Source organism: Loxodonta africana, chromosome 18 (assembly GCF_030014295.1).
Source record: "Loxodonta africana isolate mLoxAfr1 chromosome 18, mLoxAfr1.hap2, whole genome shotgun sequence".
Taxonomy (NCBI): Eukaryota; Metazoa; Chordata; class Mammalia; order Proboscidea; family Elephantidae; genus Loxodonta; species Loxodonta africana.
The window spans coordinates 70,779,138-70,806,850 of record NC_087359.1 but is presented as its reverse complement, the minus strand read 5'-3'; the positions used below and the strand labels follow the sequence as shown (position 1 = coordinate 70,806,850).

The 27,713-nt window shown below is 56.9% G+C and overlaps 2 protein-coding genes and 2 non-coding genes across 6 annotated transcripts; all 4 read left to right on the top strand.

Annotated features, from left to right (window-relative positions):
* The first annotated feature begins 4,494 nt into the window (after window positions 1-4,494).
* Window positions 4,495-15,662, top strand: VAMP2 (vesicle associated membrane protein 2). 3 transcript variants are annotated; one of them, XM_064271759.1, is made up of 5 exons: window positions 4,495-4,557; window positions 5,061-5,181; window positions 5,668-5,826; window positions 5,921-10,091; window positions 15,464-15,662. In XM_064271759.1, coding segments are annotated over exons 1-4 (402 nt in total). In that variant the 5' UTR covers window positions 4,495-4,555; the 3' UTR covers window positions 6,041-10,091; window positions 15,464-15,662. The 3 variants fall into 3 exon arrangements, with proteins under 3 accessions (XP_064127829.1, XP_064127827.1, XP_064127828.1); XM_064271758.1 differs by lacking the exon at window positions 4,495-4,557 and having other exon boundaries at window positions 4,668-5,181; window positions 5,921-5,972; window positions 6,587-10,091; XM_064271757.1 differs by lacking the exon at window positions 4,495-4,557 and having other exon boundaries at window positions 4,667-5,181.
* On the top strand, window positions 15,609-26,383 carry PER1 (period circadian regulator 1). Its single transcript, XM_023556429.2, has 22 exons — window positions 15,609-15,883; window positions 16,003-16,101; window positions 16,196-16,350; window positions 16,446-16,567; window positions 16,663-16,864; window positions 17,014-17,065; window positions 17,205-17,347; window positions 17,738-17,816; window positions 17,895-18,001; window positions 18,173-18,326; window positions 18,439-18,547; window positions 18,635-18,766; window positions 19,016-19,121; window positions 19,217-19,382; window positions 19,708-19,838; window positions 20,072-20,248; window positions 20,838-21,080; window positions 21,957-22,567; window positions 23,011-23,197; window positions 23,413-23,602; window positions 23,914-24,064; window positions 24,405-26,383. Exons 1-22 carry the CDS (start codon window positions 15,609-15,611, stop codon window positions 24,684-24,686), a joined length of 3,873 nt encoding a protein of 1,290 aa, XP_023412197.2. The 3' UTR covers window positions 24,687-26,383.
* On the top strand, window positions 25,922-25,995 carry TRNAT-AGU (transfer RNA threonine (anticodon AGU)). Its single transcript has one exon. It is a non-coding gene; the product is annotated as a tRNA-Thr (tRNA).
* An 81-nt stretch (window positions 26,384-26,464) lies between the features above and the next one.
* TRNAS-CGA (transfer RNA serine (anticodon CGA)) lies at window positions 26,465-26,546 on the top strand. The gene has a single exon. It is a non-coding gene; the product is annotated as a tRNA-Ser (tRNA).
* The last annotated feature ends 1,167 nt before the right edge of the window (window positions 26,547-27,713 follow it).

Genomic DNA, 27,713 nt, shown 5'->3' with positions numbered 1-27,713 from the left:
GATCAGTAGACACTGGGGAAAGTCTCTAAAATGAAAGAAAGAGATCTCTCTCATTGTTGTAGATTGAACTGTGTCCCCAAAAATATGTGTTTCAACTTGGCTAGCCATTATTTCCAGTATTATGTGATTGTCCACCATTTTGTCATCTGATGTGATTTTCCTAAGTGTTGTAAATCCTACCTTTATGATGTTAATGAGGCAGGGTTAGAAGCAGTATGTTAATGAGGCAGGACTCATTCTACAAGATTAGATTGTGTCTTAAATCATTCTCTTTTGAGATATAAAACAGAAGAGCAAGCAGAAAGATGGGGGGGGCCTCATACCACCAAGAAAGTAGCACCAGGAGCAGAGTGCATTCTTTGAACCCAGGGACCCTGCACTGAGAAGCTCCTCGACCGGGGGAAGATTGATGACAAAGACTTTCCTCCAGAGCCAATGGAGAGAGAAAGGCTTCCCCTGGGGCTGGCACTCTGAATTCGGACTTCTAATAAATTTCTGTTTGTTAAAGCCATCCATTTGCGGTATTTCTCTTATAGCAGCGCTAGATAACCAAGACACCCATATAGTAAAAAATATATATATATATTTATAGAAAGCAAATCAGAGGAATCTGCAAGAGACAGATACTATGCAGCACAAGAAAAAAAAACATAACTGTTAAGTAAAAAAAAAATTGAAGGTGCAAATCAATGTGTATAGTCTGTTAGCATTTGTGTTTTAAAAAAAGGAAAAAGCACCAACTCTGCATATGCTGGTCTGTGCACCAGCTCTCCCTGGGGACTCACAGGACTGGAGAGCACCTGTGTCAGGGCGGGGCTTCTGGGTAGCTCCAAGCGAGGGTTCATGGTACATTCAGTGTACTTTTTCAATTTTTCAATACGATTGTATTATCAATCTTAAAATCTAACATTGAATTTTAAAAATATAATTATTATCCTCAGAGAGAAAAGACATTGCATTTTGGAAAAAAAAAAAAAAATATATATATATATAATAATATATGGTCCCTGGGAGGTGCACATGGGTATGCATTCTACTACCAGCCAAAAGGTTGGTGGTTCAAACTCAGAGGTGCCTCAGAAGACAGGTCTGGTGATTTGCTTTTGAAAGGTCACAGCCTTGAAAACCCTATGAAACAGTTCTACTCTGCATACCTTGGGTCGTTATGAGCCAGAATTGACTCAACAAAAAGTAACAACAACTTGATAATGTAAAGAGCCTGGGTGCTGAGTCGCAATCGACTCGACGACAGCCACGGGATGGATAGGTGATGCAAGGGGTTGCTCCACAGAAGAAAAACCCTGACAATCTGCTTCCATAAAGATCATAGCCAAGAAAACCCTATGGAGTAGTTCTACTTTGTAACTCAAGGGGTCGCCATAAGTCGGGACAAATGAATTGAGGGGCAGCCAAGGGGACTTTAGCTTTATGTTTAATGTTTTAGTATTTCACATGAAGAATGCAGTCACACCATCTGTGTATATAATTAAAAACTACTTTAGTGCATGTGGCAATCCATGTAAAGTGTCAGGCACACAGTAGGTCCTCTTCTCTCCAGGACCCCAGGGCTTCGCAGGCAGCCCTGGGAGCCTTCTGCCCTAGACGGCTCAGCCACAGGTCAGTGGGTTTGAACAGCTGACTGTGATGGGGCTAGGCCCCTAGTCCAGCATTCCCAAGGGCAGATTTCTTCTGCTCCTGATTAGAAGGCCTTTTCTTTACAAGCTGGTTGACACACACGACGTCCCTCAAATTAATTACTAGTTTGGTCAGGCTTGACTCATGTGGATGGGGCAAGTTCTTGAGTCAGCATGGGAATGAACAGGCCCCCTTCCATTCCAACTTCTAAGGCAGTTTTTGTTAGAAGAAGGAAAAAAAATAATGAAAGAAAACCTTTTTAGAGTGTGGTCTCCTGTGGCCTACATCAGAATCAATGGAGGTGCTTGTTAGAAATGCAACCTTGGGCCCCTCCCACATCTTTTGAAGGAGCCTTCGAATGGCCCTGGGGTGGGGATGGAGGGCTAACCCAGAAGCTGGTAAATGGAGAAGCCTGGACCTCAGTTATGCAAATATACTACTTCATTTTTCTAGAGTTCAACTTACTACTTCTTTTTTGGGTCTCTATTCTATCTGCTTGCAGAAAACATTCTCTTAATTCATTTCCAAGTAAACTCAGTCATCCCACTCCACCCCTTCTCCTGCCTCCACCATTGATCTAAAATTGGGGAGTTCCCTAGGTGGGATGGTGCCAAGAGGGGCTGCACACTGTGAGTTCTCTCTCTGAGGCGTATCCTCCTGGGTCCCCACCTCCGTGGATCATATGTGCCCCCATTTCTACCCTGTCGCAGAATCCTGGAGCGGAGTGAACAGCAGCAAGGTGTCAGCTTTCTACCCCACACCCAATGGCCTTGGCTCCCCCAATTTATCTGGGGCTCTGTGGCTCCCACAACCCCTGAACTCTGCCTGGGAAAACTGGAGTCACTCCTAAACCAGTGTCTAGCATCTTGCTTGCTTGTAAGCTTGGTCTCCCCAGCTAGAGCAGGGGGTTCTGGTGGGTGGGGAGGCTCTGTCTGCACTGCTTTCCAACCTTCCCTGTCTTATACCCTGACACTGAGCCTTTTGAACTTAAAGCCTGGAATTTGACGTCTTTGCTCTTTGGCCCGAAAGGAGAGTGGTTGCAGGGCCAAAAAGCAGGCAGCCAGTATGCCATCTGAGACCCCTACTGAAGCTGCTCTTTTTTCTTTTCCGCATAGGCTGAGCCACCCCAGCCCTCCTGTGTCAGTGCACAAAGGGCAGGGAGATGGCTGCTCTGCAGAGGGGGAGGGAGCCAGAGCATCTGATCTGAGATCCTGCTGAGTCCCCACATCCTGCATAATCCCTGCTCACTCACCTCCCCCAGACAGCTGTGAAATGACACCTCTGGTGACAGAGCAGGTCCCCAGGCTTCTGCTGGGAAGGGGGGTGCTGCAGTGGGCAAAGTTCTCACACCCAGAGGCCCTGGGAAGCCTGGGTTGGGGAGGGAAGGAGCTGGCCCCTGTTTGTCTCAGAGACCAGGCCACCAGGCCTCCCTCCACCCCAGCTGCCTGGGATGCAGTGAACACCCTCACCCCAGGGTCACTAAATAAAAAAAAATTTTTTTTTTTTTCTTCCCTAAAATGTCTCTTTCACGCTTGGGGCAGGACAGGCAGTCTCATCTCCGTCACCCTCCAGAACCTGCAATGCCCGCAGTGCCTGGCCTGCTGATGATGGGCGGGGTGTGAGTGTGTGCACCTGCCGGGGCTGTGTAAAGGACCGAAACAGAGGCCAGTCAGAGATGGAAGGATCATCTCCTACTACCGTGTTATACAGATCAAACCATATAACAACTATATATACAGTGCCTACATATGAAACATATTTTTGGTCCAGAGAAGGCCAAAGAATTCTCCAGGGTCATACCTTATGAGGCTAATCCACCTGGAAAGTAACACTGTGTAACCTGGGCACTGCAGGTGTCTCCCTCAGGCTGGTCCTGTACCCACTGTCCTCCTTCCTCAAACAAAAACAAAGCAAACAAACAAAAATCTGCCCTTTTGGCCCAGGCCCAGTGCCTGGAGTGAAAGGATGAGTCCTCTTCCCCCACGGCAGGGGTAGCTGACCCCACTAGGGCCAGAGCTAGGTTTCGGCCACCACGGGGCAGTCTCCTGCCCTCCTTCCTGAGGTCTTTAGGCTCCCCTACCTCATTTTTTACCTCAGTTGGGCCTGCTTCATGTTCCCCTGCCAAGTACCCCGGTCTGAATTCCCACTTGTGAGGTGGGACAACTCTCATCCCCTGCAGCCCCTCCTCGGGCTCGGCTGAGGGGAAAAAGCCTGCACCGCCTCTTTTTCTTCATTTCCCTTCTACCCAAACCTCCCTTGGGACATCTACCTACTGGACGATGGGGTGACGACGAACCCCCCCCCCCACCCCACTCCATCTCAGCAAAAGACTCCCGGCTCTCTGCATTGCCTCTGGGACCTGCACGTCCTCGTCTGAACGCCCACCCTACCCACCCACTCCCAGCTCATTCGTAGTGCTGAGGAGAGAAAGGCGGGTCTCCAGACTTTGGGACCGCGGCACAGGGTGAGACCTTGGGCTATGTGGGGTAGGGACTGGCTTATAGGTTTCACAGATGAGGAAGGATGTGGTTTGAGGGTGAGATATAGGGCCCGGCTGCGGTGTGCTGTAGGGCTTGGGGTAGGCTGTGGTCAGACAGGGCGGGTTGGCGGTGGGTCTGGGGCCTCGCAGGTGCAGTGGAAGGTGTAGGGGCCCCCGGGCACGAGGGCCTGGACCTGGCAGACACGGCCCCCGCCCCGCCGCGCCCAGCCCCGCCCCGCCCCCGCGGCCGGCTCCCGACGAGTCGCCTGCCGCGCCCCGCCCCCGCCCGCAGTGCCCGGATGTGGGTGACGTGCGGCCGCCATCTTCCTGTCCCCGGCAGCAAGCGCCAGTCGGAGCCAGCTCGAGCCGCCGCCGCCGCCGCCGCCGCCGCCGCCATCGCCATCCCTGCTGCTGCCAAGTCCTCCGCCCGCTGCCTCCACCATGTGAGTCGGCCGCCCGCCGCCCGCGCCGGGCTTCCCCGCGCAGGCCTGCAACCCTTAGGGACGGACAGCTGGGAGTGCCCGGGGCTTTGGCGGTGCCCCCCGCGCTGCCCGCACCCCGGAGGCAGGCCAGCGCCCGTGACTGCGCGCGGCGCCCAGGGAAGTCCGCGTCCCGGGCTGGCCGGCAGACGATGGCCGCGGGTGGAAGCGGACCCGGGTGTCCTCCCATCCCGCCTTGCCTTGTCACCGTGGCCGCAAGTCATGTCAGGTGGACCCTGGACCGCGTCTGTGATGTCGCTTTCATATGACAGGCGGGGAAACTGAGGCCCGGAGGGGGGAGGGGCCTCGCTCAAGGTCACGCAGCTCTTCAGCTGCGGGGCCGGACGGAGTCCAGGGCTCTCGTCGGGTGGCCTCCCTCCCGGGAAGGTGGAAGAGAGGAATGGATGGATGGACAGGCGGCTGGGCGGAGCCCTGGCCCTGAGTCTTAATCCGTCCCTGCCCCTCAGGTCTGCTACCGCTGCCACCGCCCCCCCTGCTGCCCCGGCTGGGGAGGGAGGCCCCCCTGCGCCCCCTCCAAACCTGACCAGTAACAGGAGACTGCAGCAGACCCAGGCCCAGGTGGACGAGGTGAGTGGGGGGGGGGCGGTGTCAAAGCCCGTGGAAGGATCCTAGGGGTTGACAAACAACTGTGGGGGCCCATCTTGGGTTGGAAAAGATGACGGATAATTAATGGCTATGTGTTTGGGGACAAAGACATACCATGCCCCATCTTTGCCAGCGTGTACCTGGAAGGGCTCTGGGATGTTAATCACCCTGTGCCAGCCAGGGGTGTACCAGCCTGGAGCCTGGAGCAGGTGTGCTTCGGTGATGGACTGGCTACTGAGGCTTCATAGATAGAGCTATGATATCTGAGGTGTCTGGCTACCATCAGGCTCCTGATGTGTGCTCCTTGCATGTCCCCAGGTGTGCTAGGCGTGTTCTGTATGCGTCCTTGGCATGTTAGCCTGGCAGCATCGGGGTGCATGTTCCATATATGGCACAGTGGGTGCATGTTCGAGCAGTGCTTTCACTGAGGCGGGCCTTGGTACACCTCCTGCCTCATGGGCCTCTCAGGTGGTGGACATCATGAGGGTGAATGTGGACAAAGTCCTAGAGCGCGACCAGAAGCTGTCAGAGCTGGACGACCGTGCGGACGCACTCCAGGCGGGGGCCTCCCAGTTTGAAACAAGTGCAGCTAAGCTCAAACGCAAATACTGGTGGAAAAACCTCAAGGTAAGGGTGGGGGCGGGCTGGGGGGCGGGTAGGAGGGCTGCTGGGCGAATGGGGGTAGCATAGGTTGTCTCATGGACTCCCCTCTTGCCCCCAGATGATGATCATCCTGGGAGTGATTTGCGCCATCATCCTCATCATCATCATCGGTGAGTGGGGAGTGGGTGGCCAGGGCCCTTTCTCTGGAGAGGTTTCCCCTGTGGATCCTGGGTTTTGAAGGTCATTAACATTGTTTTTACTATTCAGCAAAAAACATACATAGCTGCCAGTGGCAGTTCTGATTCATCTAGATCCCCAAACCTGATGTTGTTTAGCCTGCACTTTGCCTGGCTTTGGGCGATTTCTGTTAAGATTTTGGAAACAGGAAAGCTGGTGGATCCCTACTGCTCCCTTGAAGACCCTTTGGGCCTTGAGAGCCCAGGCTGAGTACCCTGGAATTGGGGAGTGGGAGAGCAGGAGAGGCCCAGGAGCTCAAGATTAGAAGCCAACCACCCCACTCTTTGAGAGCTTGTGGGCTCAGAGACCTAGAGGACTAGGGGTCTGTGGTCCCAGGGCCATACCATGGAGTTGAAGGGACCTCAGAAGTTGCCTGTCCAGCTCCTTGCTTTTATAGATGGAGAACCTGAGGCCCAGAGAGGGAAAGGGACGTCAGTCAGCCGGGGAGTGGGGAGGACTGGAGCAGGGCCAGGCCTGACACACTGCTTTCTTTATCTTTCTCTCTCTCTCCCTGCTCCCCCTTCCTCCTCTTTCCCTCTCTCCACAGTTTACTTCAGCACTTAAACCCCTGAGGAGCCTGCCCTGCCCAGAGAGGGGCCTCTCCTCCTCCCCCCAGCCGCTCCTCCACCTCTCAGCCATATCTTCCAGCCCCTCCCCTGAATCCGTGTGTGTGTCCGTGTGTGTCCCCTTGTAAATAGCCAGCTGTTATTTATACATATATAATATTATATATATTTGGTCTGTTTGTAGTTTTATTACTAGAAGATTTTTCCGGTTGTCCTTAACACTCCTTCCTGAGGTTCCCATCACCTCCTCTCTTTCTTTCCTTGCCTTCCCCTCCTTTCCCCCAAGTCCCTTCATTTGCATCTGCTATGCAATAGTCCCTCTTCCTTTCCTTTCCTTTCCTTTCCTTGGATTTAGCTGATCCTTCCTCCTACCCAGGCCTTCCACTCATCCCCACTCCACCCAGCCCTCCCCTCAAAACAAAGTGCAACTGTCCAGACCTCCCTAGGTGCATCTCCTCTGCATCCATTGGGAGGCTCTGAGACTGGCCCCACAGGGTCCTAAGAATCCCAAGGTCTTCTGGGAAGCTTCCAGCATGTTTATTAGCATATCATTTGCATACTGACATCTCTGTTGGTTTCTTTTTTGTTTCATCACTCTTCACCCATGTTTCTTTTTTACTGAGGAGTCCCCATTGGTTCTCGTATCACGCTTTCATTTTCATGGCATTACTTGCAGGTGGTGGGGAGCCTGAGCTTTTGGGGAACCAGGCTGTTCTGGTCCCCAGAATTGCCCTCTCTTAACCCCTCTAGTCCAGTTTGCCTCCCTTACCCCCATTTTCCAAACCTCTTGGCCCCTCTTCTCCGTTCCCTGGCTGGTGTATGTGTCTTGGAGTTCAGTGTGTTATGACGGACCAATATAATTCTGCCACTCGGGGTCTCTACCCACATTCCTGCTCCCCAGTTTTCGAGTGGGGAGCTCAACTGACATTCCCATGGGGTCTCCCTCCCTCCCATCTGCCTGATTCACCTTCTCCTCCCACCAGGAGAGTTGGGGGTTGGCCACATCTGATCTCTTTTGGGAGGGGTGGCTACCAGTGTTGAGGGGCTATCATTGCCTTGGGGAGGCATGGGGCAGGGCAGAGAATCCCCTCAATTCCTGCCTAAAATCTCCTCTGGTCCCACCCCTGCTTGGGGGTAGGACTGAAAACCTTTCCTTCTGGGGAGTATTGCCCCCATCACTGCCCAGCTCCTCAGACTGCCCCGCTGGATGCAGGGTGGGAGTACTAGTCACTGCCAATGCGTGTTGGGACTTGCTGGAAGTTGGGGATCCTCTGTCCTCTCCAAGTGGTAGAGCCCAGAGAGAGCGCTGTCCCTTCCTTAGGTGAAGTGGTAGATGAAGGGTCAACTGTCTTTTTAAATGGCACAATTTTAGGGGTCTGAGGGCTCAGTCCCTTAACCTGCCACTGGAGGGGGGCCCCCCAAACTTTTTCTTCCCCCACACTTGAGGTTTTCTGTGGGGGGGGAGCAGGGACATCTAAGTTGTGGTGTGAAGGGTAGGGAGAGATGCTGGGGTGGGGGCACTGTGTTCTAGACCCCCCATATTATCCCAGTGTCCCCTGCCCCCCTCTTCCCCTCTCCTGTGCCCCCAATTCTGTGGCGCATCCAGATTGTGAAAATGTACAATAAATGTGTGATGAGTAACCAGGTGGTGTCTGTTTTAAGATCTTTTCTTAACCAGTGGGAAGGATTCTGGATCTGTTGGTATACCTGGAAGATTGAAAAGAAGGGACTGGGCTTTGCAGAAGGGCCCGACCTTGGGCAGTGCAAAGTGTGATTCCCAAGTTGGCCACGTGGGGGGAGCACCAGGAGTTGGTAACGGGGGAAAAATGTTCATGACAGCTGTGTCCCTAAGCCTGGTGAACCGTTCAGGCTGGGAGTCCCAGCTTTCCATCTCCCTATCACCTGGAGCATGCTTCAGCTGTTGGATCCCCTTCTGTCCCTAGATTTAACTCCTAGGTGCCCTGCAGGCACTCCTGTGGCCACTCAAGTATATGACCAGCTTGTCTGAAGCATCTCTTCTCCTTTGTGTCTAGCACAGTGTCAGCACTCAGAGGCGTTAACAAATACTTGTTGAACTGATTAGCTTAGGGAGACCCACCTGAGCGTGGCCTGGAGCTGGCTTTGGAGGACGTACTACCCCTGCACACCTGCACATTGTGCCGACTGACTGGTGACTCCAGACTCCACACCTAACTCCCATGACGCCCCTATCCGATGTGGTACCCCATCATCCCTGTCCCTAGACACTTCAACAGTGGGTGGGAAGTGCTAGGTAAGCTCTGGAGGGCCGGGCTTCTCTGAGGAACCAGCATTACAGAAAACCTAGATAGCGTTTCCCAAACTTGCCAGCTCCTTCCCTGGAGATTTTGATTCAGCGGTTCTATAAAGCAGCCCAGGTGATTTTTATAGTTAGGTACACAGTCATTATACTGTCCATCATCTATTGAGAGCTTCCTGTGTGCCAGAGACCTCTCAGGGCCATCTACCGAATCCTCCTGGGTTTAGGGTTCCCATAGGTCCTAGAACTCGCTTTCTCTGTGGTATAAGGGCACTGGGCTCAAATCTCAATCCCTCCACTGACTAGTGTGTTACTCTGGGCAGATTATGAAACCTCTCAGGACCTCAGTCTCCTCATTTGTGAGGCGGTGGGTAGTTAGTGAGCCTGCCTTTTTGGGATTTGTGAGAAGCGCCTAGCGCGGCCCACAGAAAGCGCTCAATCAATAGGCAGCTATCATCTTCATGGCCATCCTCATCATGTGGTGCTGAGATCTGAAGACCGCTTCACCCCCTAATGCTCGCATCTTCCAGCTTCCGGACCCTCAAGGACCTAGGGCTGGCGCCCCAGCGCAGGAGGCGGTGTTGTCACGCCCGGCAAGGCTCGACCCCGTCTCGGCACAACGCCCTTTTCCCGATGCCTTCACCTACGCCAACGCCGCTCTCATCTGCGCCTGCGTGTAGGTCACGCTCACTGCGCCTGCGCAGACTTCGCGGTCCAGGCTAGCAGTGTCGTCAAGGAAAATCCCCAGCTTCTAGGTAAACAAGTTGCCGCGTGAGCCCGCCGGCACGTGTCGCCTACATCTCCGAGACCTCTCAGCCTATGAGAAAGCTTGGCGAGCTAGACCGACGTCTGCGTCACCGATCTAGGCGACTCGGGGGTATGTTTCTACAGCCAATGAGAACGTCAGAAGTGAATGGGGGCGTGGTTTCAGGTCAGGCTTCCAATTAACGCGGTGGGGCGGTCCTTCTCGCACGTGGATCTGTCACTGCCTATTGGCAGGCGAACCAATCAGAAGATGACAGCGGCCAGCAGTGCCAATGGAGGCTGTGCGGAGGCCGGGCGGCTGCACGCGGCGCGGGGCATGGGTCGGCTCCCTTAGGCCAATAAGCTTAGAGGGCGTGGCAATCCGGCCGGTGGGCGGGGCTGGAGGAGCAAGTCCTAGTCGCTGGTTCCACTTGAAGGAAATTGAACTCTGTGCGTGCCCAGCGGTGAGTGTCCCGGGGATGAGGACGGCAGTTGGTATCGGTTTTTCCAGGAGGGTGTGTTCTGTCACAAGGGGTGTTAATGGAGTGGAGCATCTGCAAATGCGAACGCCGCGGTGGGAACTCTGATGGTTGTGGGGAATGGGGCCGCGAACCAGAGAGCTCTGGAAGAACGGGGAGAGGGGAGTTGGGGGGTGGGCGTCTCTCACATTTAATTGCCTTCTGCGCTTCTGAGGGAGCTAAGGTCCCTGCTCCCGGGGAGGGACGGGGGCGGGACCCATGAGAGCTGACGGTGGATGTTTCAGTGCGTGGCCGCTGTTTGGGTAGCTGCCTACGGACTTGAAAGACGCGGGGGTTCTAGTAGGGCGGGAAGGAGGATACCGAAGGGTTGACATGGTGACCTGAGAGAAAGAGTGGTGTAGTGGTTTTTGTGACTGGGCCAGCAGATGTGTACGGTTTGGGAGAGGGGGGAAGCCAGTGCCAGAAGCTGCATATCACGTCTCTGGTCCCTTTGTCATGTGTAAGAGGGAGAGATTGGGCCTGAGAGGCATCCTTGGGGGTAGGGGCAGGAGAACAGCTATGGGGTCTGGAGGTGGAGGATGGGGCTGGGGTTTGTGCAGATCGCCTGTACACGTGTCTTCCTGATCCCTTGGATGTGGGGAGGCACCAATAGCGTGTCTGGTGTCGGTGCAAACAGCCAGGCAATGTGGCGATAAAGTGGCCTGGGGTAAGGTGGGAGAGTGAGGAAGTGGGATCCCAGGAAGGCATTGGGGCTGGTGGCTTCTAGGATGATCTCAAGGACTTCGTGAGCACATGAGAACTGGGGATATGATGTTTAGAAGGGTGTGGGCAGTGCAAACTGAATGTCTGTAGATGGGGCCCAAGGAGGAGAAGGAGAAGGATTGAGTCTGTGTTCTAGACACAAAACTTAGAGTTGGCTTAGAATTTGAGAGACCTAAGTTTCCCAGCGCTGGCGTGCAGCTTAGAGGTTGGGTAATACCTCACCGGTTTCTGGAGGGTTGGAAGCCAGAACGACAAGCCACTATCAGAACTCAGACTTGAGCTCCTTTTGTTAAGAGCCTGAGAACATTTTATGAGGCAGACAATCGAGGTATTTAGTAACTTCTAAGCCTCTTTTTTTTTTTTTTTAAGCCTTAGTCATTTGCAGTGGAATGGGGATAATACCCATCTCATGAGGTTGTTAACGGAATTAAATAAAATGATATATGTGAAGTGTTTAGCCCAATGCCTGGGCCATGTTTAAAAAAAAAGGTAGCTGAAAAAGATGGCTATAGAGCCCTAATCTTTCTGAAAAAAAGAAAGAAAACCAGTGACAGGGTGAGAGATTTATGTGACTGTTGTGGCTGGGAACTCTTCTCACATTCTCAAGTCTTTTTGGTGCCTCCCTCCCTCTTCCTTGATCCTTCTGGTCCTCAGGCAGCAGCCCAAATTCCCTCATTCCTCCTTCTATTCTTCTCCCAGGATCCAGGCTCCAAGCTGGGCCACTTGCTCTGTCCCAGTTCGATTTCCTCGCCCTATTCACACTCTCCTCCCTTCCCCCCCCCCTCGCTGCCATGGTAACATGAGATTCAGGCTCGGAAAGGGGGCCTCTGGGAGGGAGCAAAGGTACTTGTTCTCTGGCAGAACCTAGGCCTCCAGTTCCCCGCCCTGACTCTTTGGCATTGGGCCAGCAGATGTGTACAGTTTGAGAGGGGAACCCAGTGCCAGAAGCTGCAGGAACAAGCCGAAGGGAGGGTGGCTGCGAGTCCTGAGAAGAGAGCCAGCGTGTGTGTGTATGGGGGGGGGGACCCCTTTCCTCCTAATCGTCTCTCCAGGAATCCCTGGCTTTGGGACAGAAAGGCTGTCTTTGGTCTGAGGGGAGGCGCCCAGGCTGGGTACATGTCCTGGGCCACCAGCCAAGGGAACATGATGTTCCTAAGTACGCTGGCCGCCGCCTTCGGGCTGGCCGCCTCCCAAACCGCTGCCTCTCCAGCCTCCCTGCCCCACATTCCCGGGCTGCCTCGCCCCGCCTCCTACCTCCGCTTTGACGTCACCACTGCCTCCCGCCCCCTCGCCTCCTTTGACGGCAGCAGGGCCTGGTTACTGTGGGGACCGTGAGGCAGGAAGGCCAAGGCCTTGGGAGCAGGTGGGGGCTGCTGGAGCGCTAAACCCTCTTGCCTTTCCAGAAGATAGATACGGAGGTGGCGTTAGGAGAGCAAGGCCTGCCCGGGTCAGGAGGCACTGAGGGCAGGTTGGGGAAAGATCACACCTAAATCCTTGGGGAGAGCTGAAGAAGAAAAAGGATGTTTCTAGAGAAGAGGTGTCTGAAAGCGAGAGAGCCACAGTCGAGGGGGAGCAGTAAGTATATGAAATGGGGGAAGCATTTTCAAGGAGAGGGGATTGAGCATCCAGGCTCTTGAAGCCTTTGTTCTCTGTGTTTTTCTGCTTCGGTCTTTCTGAGTTGTTTTATAACACCTCTGTATCCCAGCTTTTGCACTGAGCCCTCCTCCGAGCCCCACCCCATGGGGAACACCATTGTTAAGGAAAGCTTAGGCCATGTGACAGTGACGCGAGCACACCCACAGCTGATTATGTCAGCAGCAGCTTGGGGGCCTCTTCACTTGCCACCCACATCCAGGGAACCCTGAGAGGTACTACTCATCACAGTCCTGCAGATCAGGTGGAAGGGGCTGAGGGCTGTATAATGCAGCTCTCCTGGGCCCAGCTTGGCATCTTATTCATCCACATCAGGCCCCTCTTTGCTTTCTAGGACTCACCTTTTCAGAAATTTTCATATCCTGCCGCTTCTCCATTGCTGAAGCCTCTCCCCTCATCTCTGTCTCTCCTTGTTAACAACAGGATGATCACTTACTATGTGCCAGGTCTTGATCTGGGTCCTGGGGATACAGGGAATGAGACAGATGAGGCCTTTGGTATAGTGGTCTCTGGATCTTGGCTTTCTCCTTCAGCGGTAGGGATCTGAATCCCTTGTCACCCCACCTTTCCGTGTCCAGAACCCAGTTAACCTCTTCTCCTAGCCACCCCCATACCCCGGTAGCCCAGGCTTTCTGGCCCCCACTTTTGGGGCAGCCCTAACTGTGGGTAGCTCAAGAGAGAAGCACCAGTAGGCTGCCCTGGAGACCTTTTCTCTGATTGGCCACGGCGCTCTTGCCTTTGTTTCCCCTTCATGGCCTCTATTGGCTCTGGCTGCCCCTTCCATTGTTTGCCCCCATGTGTCACACGTGGATCCTCAGTTGCCCTTCTCCCAGCTGTGGGCAGGATTTGAAGTGTCACATTAAGGGGTTGGGTAACAGGTCGTCTTCAATATGATGACAAGGGTCAGGAGGGGAACCCAGGAAAGGCCAAGCCAGGTTTCTGTCTGTCTCTCCCTCTCCCCTCAGGAACCACGCATCTCATCCAGCATGGTCCACCTCCCAGGGTCTGCATTCCCTTTCCCCACCCCGGGCAAGACCAAGGTGTCCTGCTTTGCAAGGCTGGTCAGTTCAGGAAGTAGACATTTCTTGAACACCTACTGTGGATGAGGCATTTTCCCTGGAGAGGGGCAGTTTATCTGCCCTCACTTCCCTTCCATTATTCCCTGTGCAAGGCGTCCTGCGCCCATTGGTTGGGCGGTGTCTGGGGCCCTTCAGCCTAGTGCCAGCACCCGGGTCCACGTGCGCCCGTGTGTGTGACACAGCCCTGACCTCAGTGGGGGCCAGTAGCCAATCAGGCGCTGAGACGGGATCCCCAGCCAATCGGGGGCGGGGCCTGCGGCTCCGCCGGCCGGGGGCCAATGAGGGGCAGTGCCTGGCATTATGCAACCCGCCTTCCGGCCGCACGGAGCTTCTACTCTGCTGCGGGCTGGAACGGCGGCGGGCAGGCGGCCGGAGGGCTCTCGCGCGGCCAGGTAGGCAACTCTGCGCCCACCCTGAAATCGGCCTCCGGCCCGGAGCTGCACTGTCGCCCTTCCAGCTCCCACGGCACGTAAATCCTCCTTGCCTGCCGCTGTCCACCCCGTCTGCCCCCGGGGGCCGAGGTGTTCCTCTCCACCCTGCGCCGGTGTCTGCACTCCTCACCGGCTTACTTTCCCTCCAGCTTTGCTCTCCCTTTCCCCCTCCCCCAGCTCCCAACCCTCCCGGCCCCACTCCCTCGGGGGGCATGCCCCCTACCTCCTTCCTCATCACTCGAGGTCCCGGGTTTTGCCCCCGCACCGGGACCCCTTCAGGCTGTCGGCGCTCCCGCCTTCCCCCCTCCAGTCCCTGGCCCTGCGCCGGCTGTGATGTCAGCCCGGTTCGGGCTGGAACATCCCGTTCCCGGCGCTAGTTCCTGCTGTTGGCCGCAGCCTTCGCTTTTCTCCTGGCTCTGGGGAGGGGGTGTGGTTGGACTGCGAGCAGGGGGAGGACGATCGACTCTGGGCTTTGGATGGGGAGGGCGGAGGGAAGGTGGTGGCCACAAAACTAGGGGACTCAGAAGTGGGTCCCTGAGTACTCGGCGGCGCAGGTGCCGGCTTCGGTCCTGGGGAGCGAGGAGTCGGGCGCAGGGCCCGGAGAGAAAAAGGCTGTGTCGTCTTGGCCAGAATGACCGAGACCCAGGCAAGAGCCAGGCAGGGGAGGCTTTTGCGCGGAGAGCGGTGGCGGTTGTGTTTTCGCGCTGGGGAGCCTAGGACGGCTCCCGAACCCTGATGGGCTGCCTGCCCCTCTCCGTACGCCGCTGGGCTGCCCAGGGACTGGGGATAAGTTAGGGGTGGGCGACCCTCGGTCGCGACTGCCAACCAGTGTGGGGGTGGGTCTTTCCCCCGCTTCCGCCGGGAAATGGGGGAGGGGTCGCCCCTCCCGCCCTCCTGTGGTCCCTCCAGCAACCGCTGAGCTCAGCCGCTGACGTCGGTTTCCTTGGCGACCGCGGCGGCGGCGGCGGAAGCCTGTGGTGGAGCCGCGTACTGTCAGCGCGCATGTGCAGCAGGGGTGGCGCCGCCCCCGGATAAAATTAGCCTGGAGGCCTAAATATGGGAGGCGACCAGCTCATGTCTTGGTCTGTGGCCTTAGAGCCCCAGCAGAGTGAGGGCCTGATGGGAACTCGCGGATGGGAAGTATCCAGTCTTTGGCACGTAACTGTAGACCACCTAGTCAGCTGCTTAGGCTCTGCTTATCCAGGCCACACTGGCAGGAGACGTGGAGGAGGGCCCAAGGGAGGCCCCTTCCCACCTGCGTACCCCCTACGGGGGCAGGAAATAGACCTAACTCAGGGTGCTTATTGCAAGCCCCAGGCCTGGGTCCCAGGAGCGGGGGGCAGGCAGAGGAAGGTGTGAGTGAAGTGAGCAGACTCTTTGAGCATAGCAGCCTAGTTTTCTCCAAGCACTTTTTCCTGCTCTCTCTCTCCAGGTACTGGCTGTGATCAAACTGCTGAATTCTCAGAGACTTAGACTTCTCACCTCACTTTCTTAGCCAGGCCTCCTGGCCCCCTTGTGCATCCGTGGTGGCCTCCCCGCCTTCCCTGTTCTCCTCTTGTCCTCCCGATGGCCCAGACATGAGCGGCCCCATAGAGGGGGCTCATGGGGGAGGGGACCCCAGGCCTGGAGATGCTTTTTGTCCTGGAGGGCCCCCATCCCTGGGGCCCTCACAGCACCGGCCTTGCCCAGGCCCCAGTCTGGCCGATGACACGGATGCCAACAGCAATGGCTCGAGTGGCAATGAATCCAATGGTCCTGAGTCCAGGGGTGCATCTCAGCGGAGCTCACATAGCTCCTCCTCCGGCAACGGCAAGGACTCAGCCCTGCTGGAGACCACTGAGAGCAGCAAGAGGTGTGTATGGGTGTACGTTGCAGGGTCTGGGAGTGGTCTTGTGAGCAAGCTGAGCTTGGAGACAGGCCCTGTGCTGCTGGCCCCCTTCCCCTCATCTGGGCCTGTTGTTTCTTCTCCAGCACAAACTCTCAGAGCCCATCCCCACCCAGCAGTTCCATTGCCTACAGCCTCCTGAGTGCCAGCTCAGAGCAGGACAACCCATCTACCAGTGGCTGCAGGTATGTGGGGTGAGGGCTGGGGGAGAGGGCTGGGGCTCTGGGCCAGGCTGTGGGCCTAATGCCTGTCCCCTTTTCCTCCCTGTGGGCCCTGCAGCAGTGAACAGTCAGCTCGGGCGAGGACCCAGAAGGAGCTCATGATGGCGCTTCGGGAGCTCAAGCTTCGGCTGCCACCAGAGCGCCGGGGCAAGGGTCGCTCTGGGACCCTGGCTACACTTCAGTACGCACTGGCTTGCGTCAAGCAGGTGCAGGGTGAGTAGTGCTTTTTGTGAGGACAGCGGCCAGGTGCCAGGGTGGTGTGGTGGGAAAGTCTTCTCACTGCATGTCCGCCCTCACTCACCCTGCAGCCAACCAGGAATACTACCAGCAGTGGAGCCTGGAGGAGGGTGAGCCCTGTGCCATGGACATGTCCACCTACACTCTGGAGGAGCTGGAACATATCACATCTGAGTACACGCTTCGTAACCAGGTCAGCAGCGGCCCAGCGTCTCTGTCCTGATGCACCCCATCACCAGTCCCAGCATTCCTGAACCAACTCTTGCTCTCTCTCACCCCCCTGCCCAGGACACCTTCTCGGTGGCTGTCTCTTTCCTGACAGGCCGCATTGTCTACATTTCGGAGCAGGCAGGTATCCTGCTGCGCTGCAAGCGAGATGTGTTCCGGGGTGCCCGCTTCTCAGAGCTCCTGGCACCCCAGGATGTGGGCGTCTTCTATGGTTCCACTGCCCCATCTCGCTTGCCCACCTGGGGCACTGGGGCCTCAGCAGGTAAGGTGCCCAGGGGCTTGAGGGGAGGGATGAGCAGTCCTAAGAAGCTGGTGTGAGAACCCAGGGGCCCAGGCATTCTCTTGCTGGATTCTTCTCAGCCTGGGGAGGAGGGACGGGGCTGTGTTCACCACCCTCTTGGTCTGTTCCAGGTTCAGGCCCCAAGGACTTCACCCAGGAGAAGTCTGTCTTCTGCCGTATCAGGTAGGCGGGAGACAGTGGGAGCAACTCCCTCCCTACACACACGTTCCTTTTCGTTTTTGGTATGGGATTTGATCCTGAGGTTAGAGAAGGGGGTGGCTCTCCGTTTGAAAGTCCCTAATTCTTTTTTCTCCTTTGCTAGTGGAGGTCCTGACCGGGATTCAGGGCCTCGGTACCAGCCATTCCGCCTAACTCCATACGTGACCAAGATCCGGGTCTCGGATGGGGCCCCCGCACAGCCGTGTTGCCTGCTCATTGCAGAGCGAATCCACTCGGGTTATGAAGGTGGGTGGCCCAGGGGCTGGCCTGGTGGGGGTATAGGGGGAGGGTGCCTCCTCTAGGTTGGGGGTGAGGCAGACTCTAGGTCTGGGAAGCATGCTGTGGTCCCTTAGTGTTTTGGGACAGAAGGTATTCTGTGGGGGAGCGTTCAAGCCCCCTTAGTTGTAGAGCTGGATAAGAGCCCTGAGCTAGGAGAGGGCAGAGGAGAGTGTTTGGGTTCTTGGTTCTATTACTGGAACGAGACACAGGAGTGGCCCGGACTATCTTTGTAGGCCTTAGGCCCAGGGCAGAGCTGTGTGGGGGGTGGCCACCCAGCTTGAGCCCCATGCAGAGTGGAGGGTTAAGGAGCTGGACCTTTCTGGATAAAATCTAACGGTCACATCTTCTGTGCTTCAGCTCCCCGGATTCCTCCTGACAAAAGGATTTTTACTACTCGGCACACACCCAGCTGCCTCTTCCAGGATGTGGATGAGAGGTGAGGTTAGGACTTGGAGGAAAGAGGGGCTGGCCAGGGCTGAGGTGATGGCCATTCTGATATCTCGACTTATTTCAGGGCGGCCCCACTGCTGGGCTACCTACCCCAGGACCTCCTAGGGGCCCCCGTGCTCCTGTTCTTACATCCTGAGGACCGACCCCTCATGCTGGCCATTCACAAGAAGAGTGAGTTCTTTTCACCGTGCTCTCTTTTCTCGCCTATCCCTGGGGCTTCCTAATATTTGCTTTTGTGGTCATGTCTTAGTGTCTTGGTCTCCTGGGCCTCTAATGGGTGGTTTTCACTTTACCCAGTTCTTCCTCCCACTGACCCCCCATCTTGTTTCCCAATCCCACCAGTCCTCCAGCTGGCGGGCCAGCCGTTTGACCATTCCCCTATTCGCTTCTGTGCCCGTAATGGTGAATACGTCACCATGGACACCAGCTGGGCCGGCTTTGTGCACCCTTGGAGCCGCAAGGTGGCGTTTGTGTTGGGCCGCCACAAAGTCCGCACGTAAGTGGGCCATGCCTTCGACCTGGCCCCAGGACGTGGGGGGTCGGGGTGGGGCAGTGCAGAAGTAGGCACAACAGGGGAAGGGCTCAACGCACCCTTCCTCACCCCACAGGGCACCCCTGAATGAGGACGTGTTCACTCCCCCGGCCCCCAGCCCAGCTCTGTCCCTGGACCCTGATATCCAGGAGCTCTCAGAGCAAATTCACCGGCTGCTGTTACAGGTGAGAGTTGAGGGGAGGGTGCCTGGGGGTGAGGAAGGAGTGGGGAGCAGGGCTGTAGACACTAACCTGGTCTTCTCCCTGCCTCAGCCTGTACACAGCCCCAGCCCCACGGGGCTCTGTGGAGTTGGCCCCGCGACCTCCCCAGGCCCTCTCCTCAGCCCTGGCTCCTCCAGCGATAGCAACAGGGGTGATACCCAGGGGCCTGGGCCTCCCGGCCCGGTGAGTGACCCTCTCTCACCTTATGCCTTTAGTCTTCCATTTCCGCCATACTTCTCTGAGTCAGCGTTCCAATCCCAGAGGAGCTTTGCCTCATCCTCCCTTTCCCACCCCTCCCTACGTTCTTCTTCTTGTCCTGCGCATCGCAGCCCCCACGCCTCCTCAGCGGCACCTTCGTGTTGCGCTGTGCCCATGGCCCCCGGTGCTGGCCAGACCCCCCAATGCCTCCTGGTGCTCTTCTGTGCTCCACAGGTGACTTTCCAGCAGATCTGTAAGGACGTGCATCTGGTGAAGCACCAGGGGCAGCAGCTTTTTATTGAGTCTCGGGTTCGGCCTCCACCCCGGCCCCGACTCCCTGGTGAGTTGGTGGGGCTGTAGCTTTAGGTGAGGAGTGAGACTTGAGGAACCCCTGACCTTCACCCAATCCACTCATCTTTCCTCTTTTTGCCCCAGCTACAGGCACATTCAAGGCCAAGGCCCTTCCCTGCCAGTCCCCAGAGCTGGAGGTGGCCCCTGCTCCTGTCCACGTCCCACTAGGCTTGGCCCATGAGGAGGGTGAGAAGAAAGAAGCCTCCACCTGCTCCTACCAGCAGATTAATTGCCTGGACAGCATCCTCAGGTAAGGCCCTCCTGGTGCCTCTCCCAGTTGGGCCCCTGGCCCTGTCCCCACCCCAGCCCTGGGCTCTGGCCCCATCCCTGGCCCTGCCCCAGGCCCTTCCTAGGCCCTGGCCCTGGCCCTGCCCCAGGCCCTGGCCCCGCCCCAGGCCCTGGCCCTATCCCTGGCCCTGCCCTGGGCCCTCCCCAGGCCCTGGCCCCATCCCTGGCCCTGCCCCGGGCCTTCCCCAGGCCCCGGCCCTGCCCCATCCCTGGCCCTGCCCTGGGCCCTCCCCAGGCCCTGGCCCTGCCCCGGGCCCTGCCCCCATGCTAGTCTGGTGCAACTTTAGGTACCTGGAGAGTTGTAACATCCCCAACACAACCAAGCGCAAGTGTGCCTCCTCCTCTTCCTGCACCACCTCATCTGTCTCCGACGATGACAAGCAGAGGGCAGGTCCTGTCCCCGCAAGTGTCAAAAAAGGTATGGACCAAGTGCATGCCCTGCTCCCACTACCCTGCCCTGGCCTGGTGGCCTTGCGTCTCTACACTTCTGCCTTTGGGGTACCCGCCTCACTCTGCCCTGCTCCCCATCCTAGCCTCTGGATCTTCACCCTCCTCCCTCCTGCCAACCCCTGTTCCTCCTCCCTGGGATCTCCTCCCTCTTGCCCTTCCTTTGGGGGTGGGGGTGGTAACTGGCGCCATCTCTCCGCACAGATCCAACGGCAGTGTTGTCTGGGGAGGGGGCCACCCCACAGAAGGAGCCAGTGGTGGGAGGCAACCTGAGCCCTCTCGCCCTGGCCAATAAGGCGGAGAGCGTGGTATCCATCACCAGTCAGTGTAGCTTCAGCTCCACCATCGTCCATGTGGGAGACAAGAAGCCCCCGGAGTCGGGTATGGGCACGGAGTGAGGGAGGCAGTGCCGGGTTCCACTGGTCCCTCAGCCAGAGCCCCTCCTGCCTGCCTTTCCTCTCTCGCCAGCCCCTCATGGAGAGAAGGAGGTCTCCTTCTTAGCTTGGGGCTATGCTTCTTGCTCTCCACCCCTGCTATTCTTTGTTGCTTTGCCTCTCTTTTCTCTTGCTTCCTGTATGGTTCTTGTCAGTTCAAACATAAAGTCTGGGGTGGGGGGGTTCAATCTCAAGCTGCTGACCGTAGAGATCCTGAAGGAATGTTGAATACCCCTGAAGGGTCTTTGGGCATTGACCTCAAAAACGTGTAAAGGAAGGGTAGGGATGGGGTTTTCTTCCAACAACTGGAGTGGAGATGTTATTCCAATCCTAGGGGGCTTCCTGGAGGAGACTGAGTATCATCTCTCCTCCTGAGACTCCTTTGCATGAGGAGAGGGCCCGGGGCCAGCCCTTGGCAAGGGAGTAGCCAAGAAGTGAGCACAAGGCTCAGGGGCAGGGGTTGGCGAGGGTATGGTGTGGATGTATTGATTCCTGAGGTAATCCGAATAACCTTTCCCCCATCTCACTTCTCTCAGACATTGTCATGATGGAGGACCTGCCTGGTCTGGCCCCGGGCCCAGCCCCCAGCCCGGCCCCCAGCTCCACAGTAGCTCCTGATCCAGCCCCAGATGCCTACCGCCCTGTGGGCCTGACCAAGGCCGTGCTGTCCCTGCACACACAGAAGGAGGAGCAGGCCTTCCTCAGCCGCTTCCGGGACCTTGGCAGGCTACCGGGACTCGACGGCTCTTCCCCAGCACCATCGGCCCCTGGGGAGCGAGGTAGCCACCCAGAGCCTCCTTAAACCTGCTCTCTACCCGGTCTAGGACCATACTGTTGGGGTAGGGGGCTCCTGAAGGAGGTGTTTCCATACCAGGGACCCAGGCTGGTGCTGCTTCCAGCACCAGGGTCATGCCTAGGGTCAGGCCACTTGCAAAGCCTCTTCCACTAGGCTGGGGTTCTAGAGGAAGGCCGCCTGGGTGGGAAGCCTGGGAGGCTGGCACTGAGACAGGCAGGCGGAGGTGCTCTGCTCCAGGTAAGGTGCTTCAGCCCTAGCTGGGGCAGGACAGGATGTGTGCCTACTTAAGACTCAGTTGTGATTAAGAGGTCTGCATAAACTGTGGGCCAAAGACAGGCAGAAAGGACTGGAATAGCTCCAGGTGGGGTCAGGGCTTTGAGGGTGGGTGGAAGGCCCCCTGTACACAGTTGCAGCACTGGGCTTTTCTGCCGCTCTGCCCCCTGCCCACCTCTTCGCTCTGTCATGAGTTAGGCGGAGCACCGTCTTGACAGGCAGGAGGTAGCGCCCAGACAGGCAGTGCTAGCGCAGCTTTGGTGGATGGACCGGGGCCACCTGCCCATTCATCCATGGACCCACCCTGCCTCCTCCCATCTGCCAGCGTGCCTGTGTTTTCTGCACACCCCCACGGCCCCTCATGTAACAGTTCCTTTCTCAATAAATCCCCCTGTCCTTGCCTCCTGTGATTCTTCCCTGAAGGTTGCCCCCCGCCGTCCCCAAGTCCTCTCTGGCCTGTGTGGGCTGGGAGGCCAAACTCTGTGGGGCTTTTGCTTGCCCTCTCTCTGTCAACATCAGGGCAATAGGGGTGACGGTCGCTAATTCTCAGGTTAAGGTTCTCACTAACCCTAGTCTCTCCCCACAGGCTGTCACCATGGCCCCGTAACTCCTGGCCGCCGGCACCACTGTCGATCCAAAGCCAAGCGCTCACGCCACCAGCAGATCCCCCGGCCTGGAACCCCCTGCTATGTCTCCCAGCCCTCACCTGCACCACCCTCTGCCCCCTGGCCCCCCCCACCAGCCACTACTCCCTTCTCAGCTGTGGTCCAGCCCTATCCCCTCCCGGTATTTTCCCCCAGAGGAGGCCCCCAGCCTCTGCCACCTGCCCCCACACCTGTGCCCCCTGCAGCTTTCCCTGCCCCCCTGGTAACCCCAGTGGTGGCCTTGGTGCTCCCTAACTATCTGTTCCCTACCCCCTCTAGTTGTCCCTATGGGGTACCCCAGGCTCCTGCTGAGGGGCCTCCCACTCCAGCCTCCCACTCCCCTTCTCCGTCCCTGCCCCCACCGCCCCCCAGCCCTCCCCACTGCCCGGACTCTCCACTATTCAACTCAAGGTGCAGCTCCCCGCTCCAGCTAAATCTGCTGCAGCTTGAAGAGCCCCCTCGTGCTGAGGGGGGTGCTGTTGCAGGGCCCCCAGGGAACAGTGCTGGGCCCCCCCTTCCCAATGAGGAGGCTTTGGAGCCAGAGGCCAGACTGGTGAGCACTGACACTCCCTCCACCACTTTCCAGCTCCCACCCTGGGTCTGCTTTAGCCCCTCATCCCCAGTGTGCCTCCTCCACCTTCCCTTCTCCCTGCCCTCTGCCTGGCTGCTATCTTAATTTCCAAAAGCTGGTGTCCCAGGCTGGGAGACCCCAGCTGTGTCACTCTGGGCAAAAATCAGCTGCCTCATCTGTGAAGTGGGGACAGTCCTATCTATCTGACAGGTGGTGAGAACATGCCAATAACTTCTGAGAGCCCATCTGCCACTTGGGAAGGGTCCAGGGTCATGCCCATACACCTCTGCAGTTTTATTCTCTCTCATCTAGTCGTGGACTGACAAACAGGGATCACTTGGTTGGGTGTCCCCATCCCCAGTGGAAGCAGTTGATGAGAAGCCTAGGTGTTGATCCTTTAATCCCTCCCTGTCACCCCTCCCCAGGTGGAAGTGACTGAGTCCTCCAATCAGGACATGCTGTCGGGCTCCAGTGACCTGCTGGAGCTCCTGCTGCAAGAGGACTCACGCTCGGGCACAGGCTCTGCCGCCTCGGGCTCCCTGGGCTCTGGCTTGGGCTCTGGGTCTGGCTCGGGCTCCCACGCGGGGGGCAGCACCTCAGCCAGCGTCACCCGTGAGTGCCTGCTCACCTCTGCCTCTCGGGGTGGGCCGGCTGTAGGGGAGTTGGGAGGCCAGGCCCCATCTTGGCCGAGCAGCCTGGGCCTGTGCGCTGTTGCCTGAGGCCGCTGGGCTGGACCTGGGACCTTCGAGGGGGTGGCCTTCTCAGGCTCCGGGGAGGGGTGGGGAGCGCCAGCCTTCCTGACTCCAAGACCTGCCTGTGCTTCGCAGGCAGCAGTCAGAGCAGCCACACAAGCAAGTACTTCGGCAGCATCGACTCCTCGGAGGCCGAGGCGGGAACGGCCCAGGCCGAGGCTGAGCCCGGGGACCAGGTCATGAAGTACGTGCTCCAGGACCCTCTCTGGCTGCTCCTGGCCAACGCCGACCAGCGCGTCATGATGACCTACCAGGTGCCGGCCAGGTGAGGAGTTGCAGAGGTGCTGGAGAGGCCAGCCCGCCCTCACTTCCCAGCTGGACTGTGGGTTCTCTCCTCGGGGGCTGGCTCCGCCCCAGGATTCCTGTCCTGCGGACTGTCCCTCGGAGCGCCGTCACCAGTTCCTTCCGGGCTGAGGGCAATTTCCCTTCTCGGAGCCCTGAGCGCCCATGGCACCGGTTCAGGGAGGAGCACGCGGCAGTGGGTGGGGGCTGCTGCAGAGGAGGAACACCAGCCTCGCGGGTCCTGGCCCTGGCTCTGGTCCCAGCTTCTGCCTTCCGCACCTCTTCCCCGGGCAGGGACATGGCCTCTGTGCTGAAGCAGGACCGAGAGCGGCTCCGGGTCATGCAGAAGCAGCAGCCTCGGTTCTCGGAGGACCAGCGGAGGGAACTGGGTGCTGTGCACTCCTGGGTCCGGAGGGGCCAGCTGCCTCGGGCCCTTGACGTGATGGTGAGAGGGAGAGTCAGGGCCAGGAGAGAGGCGGAAGGATTGAGCTAAGGTCAGAGGGATATAGGCTGGGCTCATCCCCTTAGCGTCCTTAGAGCATTAATTCTGAAGGGTGTTTATTCCGCTAAGGTTGTGCTCATTGTGATTATTCCCAGAGTGGATCTGGGCACAGGGTACAAAGCCTTTTCCAACTTTGTGGGCCCCAGGATCCTCTTGCTGAGGTGCACCTGTGTGGACTGGTGTTTTTTGGAAGTACATTTTAGAAATACCTTTGGGCTGGGGACTGGTGGATCAGCATTGAGGACTCTGCCTGACTCCCTTGTCCCCTTTCTCCTTCCATAAGGCTTGTGTGGACTGTGGTAGCAGCACCCAAGACCCTGGCCACCCTGATGACCCACTCTTCTCGGAGCTGGATGTACTGGGGCTGGAGCCCATGGAAGAGGGCGGAGGCGAGGGTGTTGGTGGCAGTGAGGGCGGAGGAGGTGAGGGAGAGGGTGGAGGTGAGGCTGGGGCCCAAGCTGGGGCCATAGTCTCAAGCTCTCAGGACTTGGCCATGGAGGAGGAGGAACAAGGCGGGAGCTCATCCAGTCCAGCCTTACCTGCTCCAGTAAATGGTACCAGCTAGACTCCATTTGGGGGCCACTTCTGGGAGTCCATGAGAGGCTTCCTTCCTCCATGTCCCAACTCTCAGAACTCATATGTGGCTGGACCAACCAACAGAAAACTGCCCCAGCTCTTCCCGTTGTAGGGGGCTGGACCCCCGTCACCAGCCCAGGATCGAGGGCCTGCCTCCTGGCCTCTTTTTAGGGAACAGAGAGAGGGTGGAACTAAGCCCAGCCCAGAGGAGCTTACCTCCCTCCGCCTGGTGAGGAGTCCTTCTCTCCCCTGGACAAGGTTGCGGACAAGCTGTTGAAGTGGTCTCTCTAAATCCCAGCTGAGCCCAAGTCCCAGTCCCTGAGGGCTGGGGCTACACTTATTTATTGGGGGAGACAGCCCTCTCTCCCATCTCCTTCCCATAAGCCAGAGGAAAGGAGGAGGGAGAGAAGGAGGGCCTGAGGCCCAAGCAGGACCCAGGGGTCTGGACCCCTAGCTGCTCCAGGGTGGGGGAGGTTGGTGGACCATGGAGTCCCTGGTGCTGCCCCTCTGATGGGACCCAGGTGTTCTCAGCTGTATCCTCTACCAGTTGCTTTTGTGTTTTTGATATTGTGTCTGTTATTTTTTAATACCAAAAAAAAAAAAAAACCGGAGTCTGTGGAGTGAAGTTTGTGGGTTGGGTGAGGGGAACTGTGGAGCTGTAGGGAGGTGTTTGCTGGCAGCTTAGAAGGTTATGAAGGTGAGCAGTTCCATCCCCATTCCCCTTCTCCCCACACCCTTCCCAGCCGAAGGGCCCTGTTGAACCTGCTGTATCTACAACCTAACTCAAACCCCTACTATCGCCTCCCGAACATTCCCACAGCCGGGCTTGTCCTTTCATGGAGAGATGAGAAGCAGCTTGTGTCCAAGGGCTTGTGCAAGCTCCAACCGTGGGTCCCCGGCGGGTGAGGGAAGCCCGCTTAACGCCGGGTCTTGTCAGGCAGCCGAGGGTGTTCAGCTTCGCAGTAGAGGTTGCTTAGCTTCTTCATCACCACAGGATAGGGCCCTTCAGCAGATCAGCCTAGGAACCTAAGGAACGCGGGCAGGCGCACCCATTCACGATCATGTTGGCCCCCAAAGGTGTAGGAAAAGGGAGGGGCGGAGGAGGTGGGGCGCATTAACTTTGGAAAAGCAGAAGGGAGCCTGCTACAGCGTTTGGTGGGTGATTGCCATCGACCGGCGCCCTTTAACAGCTGATCTATCCATAGACACACAGCGTCTCCGGCTGGCGCCGTGGCTTAGCTGGTTAAAGCGCCTGTCTAGTAAACAGGAGATCCTGGGTTCGAATCCCAGCGGTGCCTGGGCCTATTTGAGCAGTATATTATTGCCGCGTAAAGAACGCATTTCTGTCTATTCCGAAGCTCCTCCCTGTCGTGCCTTCCGAAGATTCTTCTTCTTACCAAACCAATCCCTCCTGAAGCGTCCGTTCCAGTGCAATTTTAAAATGGTACCTCTTGCAAGTCAAGACTCGTAGTCCGCTTTCCTGAGCTATTGTGAGGTGGGCATCCTTTCGTCTCCCCCCAACCGTTGGGGAGCCTGGATTCAGGTTTGGGCTCATTTTGTTGGGGCCATACTGTGGGTCATGTCGGACACAGAGAGCAGTAAGGCGGACTCACACAGAGATGCTGACAGCTGATACAGGGGAGGCGCGATAAGCGCCCCGGAATCAAGCGCACGCGCACGGAAGTCTCGAGGCAGCGGGGGCGGGGTCGGCGAGAGGCGGGCACGTTGATAGGCAGCTATAGTTGCGCAGGGCTAAGGTCGCACGTGGCTGTGATGGCCGAGTGGTTAAGGCGTTGGACTCGAAATCCAATGGGGTCTCCCCGCGCAGGTTCGAATCCTGCTCACAGCGTCAGTGCTTTTGGGAATGGGTGTCACGATCTCCGAGGGGAAGAAGTAGTTCTTTTTCTAGCTCTTTCCTCCCTTGGAGAACACCCATCTTTATTTTGAGGCTCTCAGGGAGCCAAATATTCTCAGCCATCCAGGACCGACCTGCGAGCGCCCTCTTGCGGGCCTCAGGCTCCTGTCACTCCCTACTCCGAAGATTGTGTCCTCCTGAAAGCTTTTTTGCTACGGATTTCTTCTTTTTTTTTTCTTTTTCCAATTTCGATTCTTAACTCCACCAAACTCAGGTGTTCCCTTAGCGCTACTTGGAAATCATTACATTTTCTTAATCCATTCACCCTTCTATACTTCCTGTTCTACTGAGAAAAACAAAAAACATTCTGAAGTTTCCCAGTCACATACTCCTCCTTTCTCTCATTAGTGTAGGTGAACCCTCCCACCTAACAAAGACCAACCCCTACAGTTACCCTCTGGCTCACTCAAGGACATCGCTCTCTTTCCTACACCATCAACTTTTCCCTCTACGGGATTATTTCCCTTGCCTACAAACAAGACAAAACCTATCTTGACCCCACAGCCCCCTCCAGCTACCACTGCATTTCTCTGCTTCCCCCTACCACAAAACAAGTTATCTGTACTCCATGTCTCCAATTCCATCTTTCCATTCTCCTTTGAATCCTTTCGTGTCAGACTACTCCCGCCTTCCCCTATCAAATCTGCTTTTGGTAAAGTGACAAACGTCAATCACCTTGCTGAATCCACGGATCACAACTTAGTGGCAGTTGACGCAGATGCTCACTGTCAGCTCCTGGAAACATCCTCTTCACTTGCCTTCTAGGACTCCACAACCTTCTAATATCCCTCCTATTTCATTAGTAGCTCATTCAGAGACTTCTTTGCTGTTCCTCCTCTTTTGAATTTCTACATGTTGAAATGTTCCCAAGACTCAGTTCTCCAGTCTCTTTGCTATCTGTGCTTACTCCTGTGATCTCCAGTATCATGGCTTTAAACACAAACGAATGCATTAATACACCCCAACTTTTCATCTTCAACTCCAGAATTCTTCCCTGAATAAACAGATACATGTATCCCATTGCCCTACGTCACAAATTTAAAATGTTCAAACCAAACTTCTGGTGTTCTCACCAGAACCTGTTCACCTTTAGTCTCTCCA